The 18,839-nt window shown below is 42.5% G+C and overlaps 2 protein-coding genes across 5 annotated transcripts in view; one reads left to right on the plus strand and one right to left on the minus strand.

The window, feature by feature from the left end:
- Positions 1 to 1,231, plus strand: part of LAS1L (LAS1 like ribosome biogenesis factor) — a 62,037-nt gene extending 60,806 nt beyond the window's left edge. For both annotated transcript variants that reach the window (XM_033945138.1, XM_033945139.1), the window contains exon 13: positions 479 to 1,231. In XM_033945138.1, the coding sequence (XP_033801029.1) occupies positions 479 to 569 (91 nt within the window). In that variant the 3' untranslated portion in view covers positions 570 to 1,231. The remainder of the gene's footprint in view (positions 1 to 478) is intronic.
- A 4,137-nt stretch (positions 1,232 to 5,368) lies between these two features.
- Positions 5,369 to 18,839, minus strand: part of ZC3H12B (zinc finger CCCH-type containing 12B) — a 111,417-nt gene continuing 97,946 nt past the window's right edge. For all 3 annotated transcript variants that reach the window (XM_033945677.1, XM_033945678.1, XM_033945679.1), the window contains 4 exons: positions 17,858 to 17,997; positions 16,904 to 17,138; positions 14,546 to 14,652; positions 5,369 to 11,737 (listed from right to left, as the gene is read on the minus strand). In XM_033945677.1, coding sequence (XP_033801568.1) covers positions 10,317 to 11,737; positions 14,546 to 14,652; positions 16,904 to 17,138; positions 17,858 to 17,997 — 1,903 coding nt within the window. In that variant the 3' untranslated portion in view covers positions 5,369 to 10,316. The remainder of the gene's footprint in view (positions 11,738 to 14,545; positions 14,653 to 16,903; positions 17,139 to 17,857; positions 17,998 to 18,839) is intronic.

The raw sequence follows: 18,839 nt of genomic DNA on the forward strand, positions 1-18,839 counted from the left end.
TTGCAATCTCCTGCTTCCTACCTATAATTCTTAGTGTGATTGATGAATGAATGCTAGAGGGTGGAGGAGGAGGAGATAAAACGGAGAAGGACCCTCATGTAATCATCACAGGCTTGGTTGTCATTGAACTGGAACCCAAAGGGATAGAAGGAAGCCGCTGGGCTATCCTAGCTGTGTTTTAAGATGGTGGAGGGAAGGTTATGAATTGGTGCAAAGCCAGATGCTTGCAGAATCTGTGGAATATCTGTATCTCAAACTATTGCAGCTAAATTGTAAAGTCATGTTATGGCCTAATTTTCCAAAGGTGTTTCTACTTCCTGACTGCATTGCTGTGTGGCAGGCTTGTGCTGTAGCATTACCATATTCTCTGAAAACCAGAGGTCTGGTTACTAAATTGGTTCTAATCACACTTTTTTGGCCAGAAGATAAACCCTTTCTCTGTGTTCCTGACAGATCTTTATTTCTCTTCTTTAAACAGTGCTGCTGAATCAAACTGTGTAGCATCAGATGGACTGCTGTGGAGCCAGAGTGACCTCCATCGTCTCAAAGCAGGAGTATGGCTCCTCTAGAAAGCCCAGCCTCAGCTGATGAGAAGAAAGGGCAGCTGCTCTGAAGGCGGATTTGAGGAGTGATTTTAGTTGCTGGGATACCATAGGCTCTTCTGCTGTGAAATCTGGGCCTGGTGCCTATTCATAGATTTGGGTAGCTGCTGGTTTTATAGTATAATTCTCACCTACTTCTGGCCTGCAGCAGTGTTGATTCCCCTTTTTCTTAAGGAATCAGGCAAAATGTGTCCTTTTAACTTTGGCTATTGTTGAACTTGCAAGAATATGAAGCAGCTGGGTACCTTACTTCACAAAGATACAGAGATAACACAGTATTATGGCAGCAAGTTAGATCCAGACCTGGCCAGGAAATGGCTGTGGTCCTCACTCCTCTCCAGCTGTAGGCACATAACCCTTCTTTTCCTGTGAATTAGTTCTCCAACAAGCAGGAACCATAAACTACAGACTTCTGTATTGTGGAAAAGTGTTTTTCTTTTTCCTGCTTGTTTTTGTACACTTAAACTCCTCTTGCTGCTGTTATGGGAATACACAAGTTTGAGTAATGATGTATGACAGTGAAGCAATAATGCATCAGCTGATTATCTTGGGTCTGTATGGTTACTAAGTGTACTAGTAAAAGTAAATTGTGTTTATGAAATTAAAGAAGATTGTTTCTTTATTCTAAATGAGAACAGCTCTTCTCTGACTGTTTGGCAGTAGAACTAGATCCTTTCTGCTCTCTCTCTTTCGCTTCACAGGACCAATGGGGAAAGCATTCAGTCAAGGGTTGTGAGCCATCATCTCTGGAGGTAACCTGGGGTCCGGGCTCTCTTGTTTGTTCTTCTCCAATCCAGGATCCTCGTCGTCCTCCAGTTTGGTCAGAACCAGATTTGCTTCCAACTGTTGATCCTGACCTACCTTCCAAACCGTGCCAAGTTAGTCATCCGGTTTCTTCACTGCTGAGCCTAAGTAAAGCAACAACACCGTCAGGTAGCAAGGATTTCCAGGCTATCCTTCAGTCCTGCAAAACCTCATTGAAGGAGCTAGTAGCTCTTCCGGTACATCACGTTCTTCAAGATCTCCAGTTAGCTAATTATCAAAAGCCTCTGTCAGTATCCACTGCATCTAAGGACATGGCCTTACACAGCTACCTTACCAATCAATGGTATCAGAATCAGCTGTTTAAAAAGTTAAGGCTTCAAAGGGACCATTATCTGCACCCCAGGGAAGGATCTTTGACTTGTTGATTCCATGAGCCACAAAGTCTATCAAGGATCTATGCTTTCATCAAAGATCATTACTCACCAGCTGCAAATTCTCCATTTTCAGCATTCTATACTTTATCAATTACATACCACCTCTCCGGAAGCTTTACCAAGCCTGTATTTTGTTCTCCAGGAATCTATATACCATTTAATTAAAACCTACCACGACATCTTGTGCAGTGGCTATAGTTGCCAGGTGCTCAGCGTGGCTATGAGCATAAGATCTTCGAGAGGATTTCTATGATAGGTTGACAAATAATCCCTGGTGAAAAGGTGCAAGCAACTTTCTCAACTTAAAGAAGATTCCTCATCTGGTAGAACACTCTCAGTACATTCAGGTCATTCCCAACAGTTTAGATGCCCTTTCAAAGAGCGTTTCATCACCAGTTTTTTCAGCAGTACTATCCTCGGTGCAGGTTTAGTCCATATAACCGCCTGCCCTTCAAAGATCACAGTCCTCCTTACACCCAGAAGCTCGAGGGACAGGAAACTGTCATCTGAACCTCATTTGCCTGCACTTAAACCTAGTCCTAGTTTTTGACCATCTACCGGAGGGAGGGGCTGGGGGGCTAACAGACTTCCCTTCAGCTTGGCAGGTCATCATAACAGGCCAGTGGGTCCTCAGCATAGTTTCCCAGGGGTATTTCCTCAGTTTCCTTCTTAACTCTGTACCCTTCCAAGGTTCCACACCATCATACTCCACAGCTTGCAGCGGAGATTTCCCTTCTGCTCCTCAACAAGGCCATTGAGCAGGTTCTAATTGCTCAAGCAAATCAAGGATTCTACTCCCTGTTTTTTCTTATTCCCAAGACAGCACAAGGCCTTTGTCCCATTGACCTCCGGTCCCTCAATGCCTGCCTAAAGAAAGAGAAGTTCAGGATGATTTCTCTTTCAGCAATTCTTCTTCTCACAGCAATATGACTGGTTAGCCGCCCTAGACCTCAAAGATGCATAAGCTCATATTCCAATTCATCCTTCCCACTGGCACTTCCTTCGCTTCACATTTCTGAATCAACATTTTCAATACAAAGTCCTACCTTTTGTTGGCACCAAGAGTATTCACAAAGTGCCTAGCGTTGGTAGTAGCTCATCTGCGGAAGCAACACCACAGGGTATCCCTTAGATGACTGGCTCCTAGTAGCTCATTCAAAGGACCAGTTACTAATGTCTAGTCAGGCCACAGTTTGAATCCTCCAGTCTCTAGGGTTTATCATCAACTTCTAAAAGTCCAATCTCACTCCAATTCGCTCCCTCACATTTATCAGAGCTCTAGTGGACACAGACACTGCAAGGGCTTATATTCCTCGGGACAGACATCAGTCTATCATCAGCCTTGCCAGCGCGCACCATTCTATGTCTCCTAGGTCACATGGAAGCCTCGATATCCCTAGTGTTGAATGCAAGACTCCACATGAGATCTTTACAGTGGCACCTAAAGTTGCACTGAAATCAGTGCCATCAGTCTCTCGTCAAGTTGGTTCCATTTCCTACAAAGGATTCCCTCCTGTGGTGGATTCACTTTCTGTCCCTTCAAGAGGGTTGTCCCTTTCAGCCTCCACCACCTCTTCTTACTACAATGTCAGATGTGTCCAACCAGGGCTGGGGGGGTGCGCCTCGACCATTTGTGCACTCAAGGTCAAAGGTCAACAACTGAACAATCCCTGCACATCAACCACTTAGAACTTAGGCTCTTCAAGCATTTCATCCTTGGATCCACAAAAAACGCATTCTCATTCAAACAATCCAGTGATGATGTTCTACGTTAACAAGTAGGGAGGTTCAGGTTCCCTTCCTCTCTGCAAGAAGCATATCACCTATGGACCTATGCTCTGACACTAAAGGTTCATTTGCAAGTAGTACATATTCCAGGAGAACATGCAGACTCTTTGAGCAGGAAACTCGATCCTCACAAGTGGACTGTCCACCCTACTATTCTGCAACAAATATTCCACCACTGGGGGACTCCCACAGTGGATCTCTTTGCTTCCACAGACAATGCCAAATGCAGCAAATTTTGCTCTGTTCATCCAGCTCCCCAAGCAATAGCAAGGGGCGCTTTCTCCATACACTGGGGTCAAAACCTTCTTTATGCTTTCCCACCATTTGCACTGATTTCCAAGGTTCTTCACAAAGTCTCTACACACAATGCTCACATCATACTCATTACTCCTCATTAGCCCAGACAAATATGGTACCCGCTCTTGCTGGACCTTCTAGACAAGCTCTCTTTTTCCACTCAGCTCTTCTTTCTCACAGCCTGGAAATTGAAAGTTCAGTCCTAAAGCATCTACCACTATCTCAACAAGACCTACCTCTAGTGAATCCATGTTGCCTCTAGTCCTGTAATCCACAGGATTCCAGAAACTTGACCATTCTCTGTTTTAAAAGCATTTCCATTAACTTGCTTACCACAGAAGTCAGACTTACCGGCCTGTAATTCCCTAGTTCTTCCTTATGTCTACTTTTGTGGAGAGAGATCACATCCGCCCTTTCCAGTCCTCTGGTACCACTCCCAACTCTAGAAACTCATTGAAAAGGTCAGTCCCTTAGTTCCTTCAGCACCCTCAGATGAATACCAAATGGCCCCATCGCTTTGTCTACTTTTATTTTAGCTAGCTCCTCACAAACACAACCGTCTGAAATCGATCAGGGTCTACCACTCCTCCATCCCTATTTATGTTTGTCATCTGTGGTACATAATCTCTTCATGTCTGTGAGAGTCTCTGACATGAGAAGCTACATATGAGAAATTAAATTGCAGAAATTCCAAATAAGATAGGCTTTAAAATTTTACAAGGAATAAAAAAAAGAATTTCAATCATAGAAAAGACATTATATAATAACAGGAAAATATATTTCAAAAATACTAAATTGGATTAATGGAGATTTTTGGTGCATATAGCCCTGAAGTATCTCCTCTGATAGTCCAAACACTTTACAAGAGGTAGGAAGACTTGCCTCCTCTCTCTTGCATCTATCCCCTACTACCAGCCTTTAAGTGAATGTGTAGATCAGGACCCTGTGGACACTTGTGGCTGGCTTTGTTTCTGCTGATGCACAAGTTGCATTTGATTATTCATCACACCTTCAACTATAACCAGGCCCCATTATCATGAGCCCTCTCCTTCATCAGCTGTTCTCATTTAACCTCCAGCCTCAATTCCACCCTGTCAGACCTCCCTATTCCTGGCTTCCTTAGTAACTTTGGGCCAAAGTCTTCTTCTCGAACAGTCAGAGCGAGTCGCATGATGTCCCCATCTCCTTCAGCTGGAGGATAAGGAAGGAGTTTCAAGAGCAGGTGCTGTGATCAGTGTGTTAATGCACACTGCATTAGTTCCCCAGCCTGGGGTTTCTGCTGTACCTAGAAAGGAGTGGCATGAGCCTCAAGAAGCACAAACTTTTTCATGACATGTTTACCAAGCTCGGATGGTACACCAGTTAGGAAACTACGTGCTATAGAGCATGTCTTCAGACATGGGCTTGTACAGCATACTTCTGCAGATTTGATCTGTTGGGAAAATTAGAGCTTTATTACTATAAAAATGCTTTGCTTACAACTTTTGTTTGGTTATTTTTATTTGGATTTCACTCATGTTTTTCAGGGCAAGTTACATTCCAGTCGAGGAGGTATTTCCCTATACCCAGAGGGTTTACAATCTAAGTTTGTACCTGAGGCAGGGAGGGTTAAGTGATGTGCATCAACGGGATTTGAGCTGGGGGGGGGGGTAGTTTTATAAAATGCACACCAGGTAAGGTGTGAAAATGCTGCACCCTACACCCAAATTCTTTTCAGCAGTTACGCTGGAGTGAATGTGCACACCTCAACGGTTGTACTTACATATGCAATTGTATCAGTTTTGCCTTAAGTGTGCAATCTGCCCACGCACAGTTCCACATGCCAAATTGATGCACTATACCAGGGATCTCAGAGTCCCTCCTTGAGGGCTGCAATCCAATCGGGTTTTCAGGATTTCCCCAATGAATATGCATTGAAAGCAATGCATTCACATAGATCTCATGCATATTAATTGGGGAAATCCTGAAAACCCGACTGGATTGTGGCCCTCAAGGAGGGACTTTGAGACCCCTGCACTATACAGAATGCTGCTCTGCTTACCAAGAGCCTCGACTCCAACAAACATTGCACATTACTTCACTGACATTCAAATACAATAATCTTGATTTATTAACCTCCATTTTTCTTTTTTTTGTCATTGAGACTTACATTATGTTTGGGTCAGTTAGAACACCCAAAGAGATTTAATAGCATTATACAATTTGTAACAATTCTTTAAAAAAAAAAAAAAAAGGCAGAACTATTACAGCACAAGACTCAGTAATAAAAATACCTCTCTACACAGCTAACACACACCATCACAGGACACAGTCTTTACAAAAGCAATAAACATTATTTAATACAGTCCAGAAATATACTGGCTCGTTTCTGACTGGCAACTCTGTTGCCACACATACTGAAGCTGGCATTCTCTTCTCTTTGCCACAACCAGAGAAGGAAGAGACTGCTACAGGGATATATTTTAAATAGATGCTAGCACATGTTTCTAAAAATATTTGTACAAAGTAACATTTGCAGTATAAACATGATCACATGTTCCCTAATTTCAAGTATCAGTATTTAATGGTGGTGATTTGAATTGGCACATCTAGCATCAATACTTCACAGTAAAAATACTGAAAACACTGGACCAAAAGCGACACTAATATCATATAACATCTGTTAGTTGGAAAAAGATGCAACTAATATACACCAGGTTTTACTAAATAGCGCAGGTGGGTCAGGTAAATGCTCTAACGCTCATAGGAATTTACCTCACCAGCCCCCCCTAAAAACCTCTAGCGCTGTTTAGTAAAAGGAGGCCATAATTAGCAGGCCCATCTTTGCAAAAACAAAATCAACCGGTCAGCTTTCATTTGTAAATATGCCAGTGGGCCCGTGTTCCCCCACCTGGAATCAAATCTTTACAGATAGGATACAAGCCCATTCCTTATTTATGCAGGATGTGAGGGCATCCTCCCACGCTCCAGGCCCAACAGCGAGCTCCGCAATGAAGGTTGGAGGTGCACGGTTCGCTATTGTAATGCCTTAAAATTTCATGCCAACGTGGAAAATGTGATCTTTCCAGAAAAAAAGAACCATTCACATTAAATTACTTCTCATTTTACAATAAGGCAGAAGGGACACAGTCACTACAAACAATTTACAGACAGTATATTAACACTGACCCTTTGTCTAGAAATAAACAGGTCCCGTTCACAAATAGAAGAGAAAACACACCATTTAATGCTTGCAAACTGTGCCCATCGTATAAGAAAGTGGTTTGGAAAAGTGCTCTAAGACATTTATAAACTACGAGAGAGAGAAGTAGCTGAGGGCTGACCACAGTGACACACAGTGTCACAAAAACTGTGGGGAAACGCAATACTGGAGCTAATCTACACATCCGATTTGTACAGGTTTTTTTGTGTTTTGTCTTTTTAAATACAATCAAGAAAAAAAGATACAATTTGTATCAACAAACAAAAGGTTATTTCTGGTTATTTGAGGCATTGCTCTTGGCTGCTTGTACCATAGAGAGAAAGAACACAGATTTGAAACTAAAGACCAGGAATCGTAAATCAGAAGTTTGCAACGCTCAACTCATCTTCCTCATGGAACGTTACTGCTTTCAACAGCCTCTGTTCCTGGTCCTGCCTGAATGAAAGGAACCGTTCCATTTTTTGAAAAAAAACATGTCTATGGATCTTTGGCATTAAAAAATGTAATGACTGCTATTTTCGGACATTCCGTTCAGGAAGTCTAGAAGATGACATCTTTTGAAAAGGCTGGACCAGCTCGAGCTTTCTCTTTCAGTATTGCACATAGGAAAGGAGGGGCGAGAAATACCATGGTACGGCGAGCAGCCAGCAAGCCCCTATCAAAACACCAGAAAGAACCCTGACTGCAGCCTCACGTTCTGTGTGTTTCACAGTAAGAAACATTTAGGCGGTGTCACACCTTCTCATGAAGCAACAGAAGGCCGACAAAGCAGGCCCTTCTCAACTTTCATGAAAAAACTACAAGTCAACAGCTCCTAGCTCGAAACATAACGAGCTACTAATGCTTCAAAATGTTGAAATATTTTATACACACTGGATTTCAAGAAATAAAATACAACAAAACAGCAGGGGAGCATTTCAGTGCAGCGTTCAAAAAAACAATAAAGGCCTCACAAGGCATCAAGCTGCACAACTGGTCTCCCCTCACTCCCCAAGTAAAAGTTGGGTCTTGCAGTATCTGCTACCCTGCCAGAAGGTAATGCACACCTTGCCACAGGTTTGAAGTGCAACCCTGGAGCCTCCATTTTCAGAGGAAACGGGAAGTCTAGCCCCGCTGAAAATGCCGGCCAGTTTATAGCCAGAGGGAATTTTAATCTAGAGATTTGTAAGGACTTTAGGGAATTCATTTAAAATATAGCGTGAGCGTACCACGTCTGAATAATTAAGGGAACTAGAGGGGGAAAATAAAAATACCTGACGTGTGAAGTGCAGCTTCCTGTTTTGCTTTTAGCACACACAGGACAGTAGCAGGTTCACTTAAAGGGACGTAGCACAGTGTAAACGCTACTGCTGCCAAGACATGAAGGTGGTATGTTCTTAACCTATTCTACTAAATGGCCATAGGTCTGCGCAATGCACTTATCCTATGTTCTCCCATCACTGCTGGCTAACTCAAAATTGCAGCTGTGACGGACAGATCCTAGTGAAAAAGGCTGTTAACATTTACCAGTTCCGGCTCTGATGGGCCTGTTTAAAAGAGATGCAAAGTGGACAAGTGCACCTGCTTATTCCCCCCCCCCCCCCTTCAGAAAACCAGGCATAGCTTAGGTTAGAAATCTGGGGTGGGCAATCTTTATACACAGCAGGCCACAGTGCCCAATTGCTGTTCCAAGAATGCAGAATCAGATTCCACACTTAAAGAGTGATGACAGATAGTGACACCTTTAGGAAACCCTACAAAGGAGTGATTATTCTATCTTGTGTGATTTGCCATAATAGACTGTAATAGCTTGAGTGGATTTTGGGGTGAAGCAGAGTGCAACAACAACTCTATTAATTCAGAAACCTGAGCCCTGTTAGGGAAAGGAAAGTAATCTTATTTCAAAGGCAAAAATTTGGGAATGGGCCTTTGGCTTATGGGTCTCAGATGCTGTTCATGGCCAGTGGCTGCCATGCCCCAAACACAGGTTGCAATAGTCTCTCTCTAGTCAGGTATCATGGCTCTCTCACAGCCCCTCTGCTTCTCCTCAACCACTGCTACGGATTATCCAGCTGCACACAGAGCTTTGCCTTCAGCCTTTCACACTTAACATCAAGTGTTTAAATAAATAACAGGCCTCTCGCCTTGCCAGTCTGGCCCTCAAGTGATTGGGAGAAACTCTGCTTTCCTGGGCTTCTCCTTAGTCCACAGCTAGGGAAGATCTCTATGGCATATGAACTCCTTGCTGCCCGAGTCCCACCCACACTAAGGTGCTTACTCTTCTACTCTGTGAGCTAGCACCCCTATTGTACAGTGTTGTAATTGCAGTGTCAGTGAGGGAGTACCCCTCATGAAGACTGACACACAGTGTCACATTTGTTTGCTTTGATTTTAGACTGGATATTGTGTTGGTTTTATTGCATATTTTATTATAAATGATTTCTTTGTGCTCCACCTTGTGGACGGTGGAATGATAGAACTAGAAATGCACAAATAAGTGTTAGCTAAAAACGATGAAAACAAACTGTTAAGAGTGGCTATTCTGATCATATTTGCAAAATCAAGTATTTAAAAATGGCCAAAACTGAGTATGCATCCCATGCTCTTATATGGACTGCAGGTTGCCCACCCCAAATCTCTATGCGTTATTTCCCTCTCCATTCCCTAAACTTGCCTTGTCGAGGTAAAAGTGTGCGATTGTTCATTCTATGCACTTTCACTCGTGTACAGAGGGAGCAGCTTTCCATCAGATTTCCCTAAATAAATATCTACTAATGGGGAGGGTAATTATGAGAAGCCATGAGCATGTTTAAAACTGCCAAAGACTTCGGGCTCTTAACTAGTTGAAGGATTATATGAAATTGTGCATATCTGCCAGTAGCAGTTGCAGAGCTCGTCTGGGCGACAAGCAAGGTATATTTCATACATCTGAATGTTATTTTTGAACATATGGGGGGGGGGGTTAGTCTCGTACTACTTCATTAATCTGGCCTTGTTGGTAAGGATGAATCCATGCAGTAAGGTATGCACTTCCTTTTCAATATATTTAAAATTTCTATTTTTAAAAAAAACCCCATATGGCTATGGATTAAACCTAAGAATTATTAGGCTTAATCAATACAATATTCCATAGCACAGAATATGAAAATATTTACAGCAGAATTCTAAATTTTCTGCATTTGAATCACCTTGAAGACCTAGGTCTTCATATACACAATAGATACTATTGTCCAGGTTCTAACAAATACTCTAGCGTCCTGATCGTAATTTGGTAACAATCACAGCTGCCAACTGCTGTGCATCCGTCATGTGCGGGTTTTTCTCCATTACAGAAAGGACAAGGCCTGGGGGGAATATATTGCAGAGATTTTTGTACGTTTGATATTGATGTTCAGGAATGATATGTTGCTCCCTGGGCTCAGCTATCCCAACCCATGGAGACCTCCAGAGCTGCTCCATCTTTTCAGGCATACTGCGCACCATGACTGGCTCATAGCAAGGCTGCATGAGATTGTTACTCAAAGGATAAGACTGGTAGGCATAGTGGTCTGCGGGACCAGGCAGTGGATCCCAGCTGGCATGCTGCTCTCGGCACAGAGGTGGTCTCCTCTGCCTCATGGGGTTGCTTTCATAAAGGCGGGAGTCAGAAATGCTGTCCATCCTTGTCATGACCAGCGCCCGCCCTGGCTGTGAAGTAGCAGAAGGATGCATGTTTTGAGGCACCGGATAATCTCCAGGACAACTCGAGCGAGCGCCTATCGCTGCATGCTGGATGTTTAGTGCTAGATGAGAAATGGACTGTTTGGACAGAGGCTGCTTCGGCTCCGCGGGCTCATAGCTCTGAACTCGAGTTAAGGTTTCGTGGTAACCTCGGGCAAAGGGCTGGAGACGATTCTGGGCTGGAGGTCGAGAAACCTTCATGTTGTCCTCTGGAGCAGGATCCGATATACCCAAATATAAGTCACTGTAAGAGGAATAGGACTCAGTACTTGTATGGCTCAAACAACTGTCAGGACAGGGACTGGAGTTCCTGGAGTACAACCCCTGCTCTTGCTCAGACACATAATAATCAGTGCTATGCATGTTGCTGATGCTCAGATTGGAGAAGTCACTTAGCATGGAATAGTAACCATGATCTCCCAGAGAGTCATATTTGGGATACTGTTCTGCATAACTCACAGATGTTCCATGGCTATTGGTCACCAGAATGGGTGGGTATTGCATGCTGGTCATGTGCTCTAAAGCAGATTGCTGATGGGCAAATTGTGACGATCCAGGCACTGGACTACTTGCAGATCGAGTGTTCAGTGCACCAGCAGCATGGCTTTTACTGGGTGGAATGGTTGGAACGCTCAGTGCTGACACCAGGGATGGGACAGAGCTGGCCTCAGATTTGCGAGCTGTGGACAGCCTCTCCTCTGGTTCCACGACTACTGAGCGAATACTGGGATCTGACTGGCGTTTTGGAGCGATGCGTTTCGCTTCGGAGTTCGCTTCACCTTGGGCAGTGGGCGTGCCGGTGCCACATTTCACCAATGCACCTTCACTCATTGTTTTCACTGCCGAGAGCTTAGCACTGATCCGAAGCTCATCTGCAACAGACCGCTGTGGCTGGTTTGCCCGTTCTGGGTGATAGTACTTGCACTTATGTCCATACGTGCACTTTTTACCTAGAAACAACATAGAAATGAATTCAAGTGATATTTTGAGCAAAATCAGAGTTCCCATCTTGAGCATTTCATCATTATAACTGGAAACACAGTAGTGAGTTGTTCAGTTGTGGTCACTGAAAGGCATTACGTTTCAAACCTGGTTACAAAATCGTGAGGGGGGAAAAAAGCCTCATACAAACGTAGCCGCATACAACATTATTGCATTTAAACGGCTTTCAGTATTATCATTGGCATAAAAAAACTCCCTCACACCACAACCAAGCTTAACCTTTTCCTATCGTAATAAATTTTACGTTACGCTGGTTCCAATGGTAATTATTTTAGCAAAGTTTTGTATTATTTACGGCTATTGTAAACACAATGGCCCAATAGAAGGTGTACTGTATGTCCCATGCCATGGAACATATGATGGCAATGACAATTTTTGGAATGTCCCGTCATCCGGGACACACGATAGGAAAACTGCCAATCGGGTGCCCTATCGAGACTTATCTCAAAAACACGGGACTTTTTCCATTCTGCTGTGTCCATAATTTGATCACCATCTCATAGCTCCCGACAAGAGACCTTATTTCGCCGACTTTTACCTGCTTTGGGGGAGAAATTCATAAGAACATAAGAACTGCCGCTGCTGGGTCAGACCAATGGTCCATCCTGCCCAGCAGTCCGCCCACGCAGCGGCCCCAAGGTCAAGACCAGTGCTCCAAATGAGTCCAGTCTCACCAGTTTAGTTGTAGTTTTTTTAATGCTAATGATAATATTGAAAGCCATTTAAATGAACAGTATCGTATGCTGCTAAGTTTAAATGAGCCGTTTAAATGAACAGTATCGTATGTTTGTAAGAGGCTTTTATTCCCCCCTCACAATTTTGTAACCGGGTTTGAAGTGTAATGCCTTTCAGGGACAACAACTTACTACTGTGTTTTGAATCTATTAGTTGTTATCCTGCAATAATTGTGTTTGATACAATTATAACTAGTAAATCTTTTGAAGGGTTGTTATTCTTGACATGCACACATTCGTTTATAAAATCCCAAGTGCACAGAAAAGTTAAGCTAGGGAAGCTCTCGCTTCAGCACCACTGGCTGGCCAAGTGCTCTTTCTTTTGATGTCCCATTGTTCCAATTACCCAATTTAGCTAAACTGTTAACTGATTCTTTTCAATAAAGATTTGTTCATTTACTAAATGCAGAACTGTTGATAAACCCTCAATGAAATAATGATTATACCTCATTCAGTTTGATTTTATAAGCACATAAGCATTGCCTCTGCTGAGTCAGACCATAGGTCCATCACACCCAGCAGTCCGCTCCCGCGGTGGCCCCCCCAGGTCAATGACCTGTAGTGATCTATTACTCTACTACTCTATTACTTTACAGCCTTCTGTACTGTATAGTAACCCTTTAATTGTACCCCTGGATCCCCTTTTCCTTCATGAACTCGTCCAATCCCCTTTTGAACCCCAAAGTCGTACTCTGCTCTACCACCTCCTCTGGAAGCGTATGCCAGGCGTTCACCACCCTCTGCGTGAAGAAGAACTTCCTAGCATTTGTTCTGAACCTATCTCCCTTCAATTTTTTTGAGTGCCCTCTAGTTTTTGTTGCCCCTAGCCAAATTAAAATATAATTCCAAAGAGCTGCTTCCAGGATGACTTCCTGGCTTCCTTCAACATGCATGGAAAGGGCCACCAAGTCACAGAACATCATCTTTTTTTTTTTTTTTAATTCTTTATTCATTTTAAAACTTTCATCAAGTGTACAAAAATTTATAATAAATAAACATAAATCTAAGCACTTGTGCATCTTATCATTATATCTTATAATTATAAATATAACCCTCCCCCTCCCACCCACAAATCCCTCTACTTATTTTATTTTCGTATAATGGAAACCCACCCCCCACCCAACCCTAAATCTTACATAATTAATAGAAAAATATTACAAAAATGGCATCAATCATGACAAAAGGACGTTAATGGCTCCCAAATTTTAATAAAATTTTTATAATTTCAATTCTGTACTGCTATTGATCTTTCCATTCTATATATGTGACATACTGAATTCCACCAAAACTTAAAATTAAGCCTACTATGATCTTTCCAGTTATTAGTAATATGTTGGATGGCAACTCCGGTCAAAATCAATAAAAGTTTGTTATTACACATTGATATCTGACTCTTTTTTCTCATAGACATACCAAAAAGTACAGTATCATAAGTTAATGCTACGTGATTTTCCAATAAACAATTTACTTGATCCCAGATTGAGTTCCAAAAGGCATATGGGGACAATAGAACAAAAGATGATCTAAAGTCCCTATATCGATATTACAATGCCAGCATCTATTAGACAAAGAACTATTTAACTTTTACAATCTAACTGGGGTCCAAAAAGCTCTATGTAACAAAAAAAAACCAAGTTTGTTTCATAGATGCTGACATTGTACATCTCATTCTCCAAGACCAAATTTGTGGCCATTGAGATGCTGAAATATCATGCTTAATCTCAATGCTCCAAATATCCCTAAGAGTATTTTTAGGCTTTTTTTTTAACCAAATCACTAATAGATCACAGAACGTCATCTAACCCAAAAGGGTTCTAGACAAAATTTCCTCTCCTCACCACCAACCTTCCCTCCCCCATCCAAAAAATAAGTTGACTTGAATTTTGGGAGACGAAGAGAAAATAAAATCTAAAAACAGACTCTGATGATCAGATTTTCCTCCAAGGAGAGTACAGTTGTAGACAGTTTACAGATTTTTCGCAGTACTATTTATCGTACAAAAAGATACACTTCTGCTCTTACCATAGGGACATGGCTGTTTCTTATGTTCTGGAATCACAGGCCTTTTTCTTAAAAAGTTTTCAAGGCTTGGCCCATGGCGGCCTAGTGGGTCATCAGGAGGCATGAACCTGCAGCACAAACAAACATGTCTAATTTGATTTCAGGCTTATAGCAATTTATCTTCTAACCGTTTCTGTTTCTCAGCTGGGCCAGCAGGGTTGGTTTTTTTTAAATTCTAGCTCAGTTGAAACTAGGACTATCTGGGCATGACCTATCAGGACCTAAGCCCAAGGCCTGACATTTGTAGGGCAACAGGCAAGATCACCTTTCCCGTTCTCCCTCCTTGGCCACTGAACTGCTTCCAATGCCACTAGGTTTTCCCCCTGGCACCGCTTAGCTCTTAGAAACCAACATTCACATGATGCCCAAATGCACGGGGCACCATACAACTCTTACAAAAAATCAGTCTGAGAAACTGAAACAAATCTCTGTAAACCTGGAAGATGTAATGTGCTACTCTTCAATTGGTCAAACTGAACCAGACAGCAGACGTCCCAGAGTACTGATAGAACTTGCAGAGTTCTTGTTAGAATTTGAATGTCTTTAAAATCCAGAGGGTGGAAAATATGATGCCAATTTCTAAAAAGAGTTCCAGAGGTGATCTGGGAACTTATAAACTGGTGAGCCTGATGTCGGTACCAGGCAAAATGGCAGAGACTACAGAGCACATATACTATATATAAACATGGATTAATGAGACAAAGAAGACATAGATTTAGTCACTACTGGACCACATTTCTTCGAAGGGATGAACAAATGTGAGTGGCTAAAGTTGAGCCAGTTGATACTGCGGATCTAGATTTTCAGAAAGGCATTTCACAAAGTTCCTCAAGAATGACCCCTAAGGAAATTAGAAAGTCCTGCGATTTCAGAATTTTGAGCAACTTTGTGTTGTCAGCAAATTTAATAACCTCCCTAGATCACTGATAAATATGTTAAAAAGCAGAGGTTTCAGCACGGACTCTATTTTGTATCTTTTAAGTTTCAAGTTTATTATGTATTTTTGATTAATCGCTTACTCAAATATCTAAGCGATGAACTAATCTTTCAATTTACAGATAATACAGGGGTTATAAAAAATAGGTGAACACTGAACAAAACATTTTAAATTAACGACTAACAAAATAAACAGAAAAGTAAAACAAAGGGAAAGGCAGGGTAATGAAATACAATAATAATGATAGAAAGAAGGACGATTATGGTAAAAAAACAATAGGAGGGAAATAAAAGAAGTAGCCTTATGAAAATAAGCAAAAATAGGCTGGGACTCCTAAATATCAAAAGCTCTTAAGTTTACTTTTAAATTTATCTAAGTTCTTTTCTTCTCTGAGTTCCAAGTTTGAGGAGCTGTAACAGAGAAGATGAAGTGCCGCCATGTATTAATAACTTTAAGTGAGGGCGTAACTAATAGATGTTGGTCAATAGATCTCAGTGATCTGATTGGGGTATAAGAAGATATTATCTCCTATCCCATGACGCCAATTCTCTTGCACTCATCACGTAAGTTGAGATAAGAACACAGTTCATTTGCTGGCAGAAGTATGGTGGAACATATTTGATAAGATTCTGGTGTGTAATGACTGAAACTGGTTGCCAGGGAGGTTGATGCCCAGGGCGGTGGCGGAGCACCTACCCCTCCATCTTCCACCCACCACTTGTACCAGCCTTGGCTCCCTTCTCACGTCACCTCCTCGTCTCATCTCAGCAAACATTTCAAGAGGTGTGTGGGAGGAAAGGCACTGGCATACAAAGATGGTGCCTGGGGCGATCTGTCCCACCCCCATTACTACGCCACTGCTTGTTGCCTAATTGTTCACATGATGCTAGCCACTTTTGATTTTTTGGGTTTGTTTGTTTAGGCATTGTGGGACAATTTTAGTTTCAGTAATACCCCAACTAGGGACTGTTCTGTTATTTAGTTGCAGTTTCTTTTTCAGTGGCTGGATCTGAGCTTTAATCCTTCAGCTGTAGAACAGCCGAAACCAGGCTCTCCTTCCACTCCTCAGGTAAACTAATCCTATGCCCACCCTTCGGGTCTCACAGAGCCACCCAAGTGGCTTAAACAAATGACCATACAATTGAAACACTCCGGAAGTGCAAAAGGCTGTTTTCTGGGCAAATGAATGGTTTTCTTTTCAATGAATATCATATACTGGATACCTTATGAATAAATGCTTTTCAATGCAAATTTCACTTTGTTTCCAATCTAAACTTGTTTTTGAAAAAGTTTACTCAACAAACTAAGCTAAGCTTTTCAGTTTTATAAATACAAAGCATTTTAAAGAATTTCCTTATAAAGGTCTGCTATTTACGACCTACTTGTCATTCACAAAGGAGTACATCAGCAATCGCTCTTCAATGAATTTCTTCCACTCTGGCTTCTCATTTTGAAGGTCTCGGTAGTTGTCGTTGGAGACGATGATCCCATCAGAGTCAAAGGACAGCTTGACAATAAACCGGTCATCATAACATACCACTCGCCTGCCCTGCACTCTCCGAGATGGGGTGAAGACCAGAATTTTCTCTTTCTCCAACCTGCGCAAGACCTCCTGATCTGAGAACATATGCAGAAAAGTTCTGGTGAGAGAGACATCCCAAAAACAAAGACTTTTTTCCATATAAAGCAATAAACCAAAACACTCGCAGGCAACACTTCTGTTTCTATTGAAGAGCTAAAGTCCCACAATTTTCATATGCTGTGCTACAATTTAAAAATTGCAACCTGATCAGACTTCATTGTGACAGATATTCTGCACTGGGCGAGACCCTGAGGCCCTGCACAGAGGACCTAGGAACTGGTGGGCTGTGGCAGCTGGAAGGGAAGATGTTCTGGTGCCTAGTTTGCCTGACCCTGGTACACAGTTTGCAGAGTAAGATATCCCCACACCACTTGCTGTCGTAGGGGAAAACACCCTCCAGGGATTCAAGACAAAGTTAGACCAGAACGTACGCCGGTAAGGCTAGACTCAGTTAGGGCTCAGGTCCTTGACCTAGAGGCCATCGCGGGAGCGGACTGCTGGGTACGATGGACCACTGGTCTGACCTAGCAGCGGCAATTCTTATGTTCTTAAAGGGAATCATCTGGAGTTTCTCTTCCAAAATTGGTTTGCAGGCTTTAGAATACAAAGTCTTCCCCCCTCTAAAAACGGCCTTCTAAATAGCCGTACTTTAGAACCCAGTTAATTACAGACCCAAACTAGTAGCCCTTGCAGTATCTCCCTGTAGCTGTGTTGTAAAGTGACAATAGGTGATTCAAAGCTTTCAACAGGTTACCTGTGATTGGTGCATCAGGCCGGGATTGCTCTTTTCTCCAAGCTGGTACGAATACGGTGATGTCCTTATGTCCTTTCTCCAGAAACCAGTCCACAGCCAGCTGTATTCCACGGCAGGAGAAGACTTCTTTATTGCCATGACTGAGACCAGAAATATGGTGAAGGATTTCAAAGCAGCAGGAGAGAATAAGGAAGGATTAAACACAAGGAGAGAGAATTGACTCTGTGCTGCTGAAGCTTCCCTTGTTCTGTAGTCATCATCAGCCCCGCTAAAAGGGGGAGGAACTGTGCCTGGCGCTCGCTCAGAAGCGCAATTGCTAGGCACAGCTCCGCCTGCTGCTGCCCTTCTCCTTCCCTCTGGAACCGCGATCAGCTGAGAGTGGCGGCTGCCAGCTCCGGAGCTGCGATCAGGGCGCACAGCACGACAGCTGTGCCTTTTTTTTTTTTAAAGGCCATTTGCAGCTGAACCAGCAGCCCCTGCCCTCCCCGCCAGCCCTTAAAATGATTTTTTTAATGGGCGCTTCTGTTGTGCGCTACAACGGCTACAATCCTAAAAGAGGGGGAGGGGTGTTCCCTTTATTGCATCACAAGGAGCTCATTTAAATACTAATGAGTTCCTTGTGATGCATAGGGTTCTCGGTGGCTGCTACAAGGATCGGAAGGATAAGTGTCATTACAAATTTCTGTGTCAAATCTCTAGTTACACTCTTTGATTTATTTCATGCTATGTTACTTCCAAACATATAGAAAGAGGACGAGATTTGACACAATCAAAGTGCTTTGCATATTATATACACAGATACTTATTTTGTGCCTAGGCCAATGGAGGGTTAAGTGACTTGCCCAGAGTCAAAATGAGACCCATTTCTCCTGGTTCTCAGGCTGCTGTACTAACCCTTGGGCTACTCCTCCATAAATGTGTAGTAAATCTATTAAATACACAGTTTTAACTATGAAAACAAGACTTTATTCATGCCAAAATG

The sequence above is a fragment of the Geotrypetes seraphini genome, chromosome 5 (genome assembly GCF_902459505.1).
Source record: "Geotrypetes seraphini chromosome 5, aGeoSer1.1, whole genome shotgun sequence".
Taxonomy (NCBI): domain Eukaryota; kingdom Metazoa; phylum Chordata; class Amphibia; order Gymnophiona; family Dermophiidae; genus Geotrypetes; species Geotrypetes seraphini.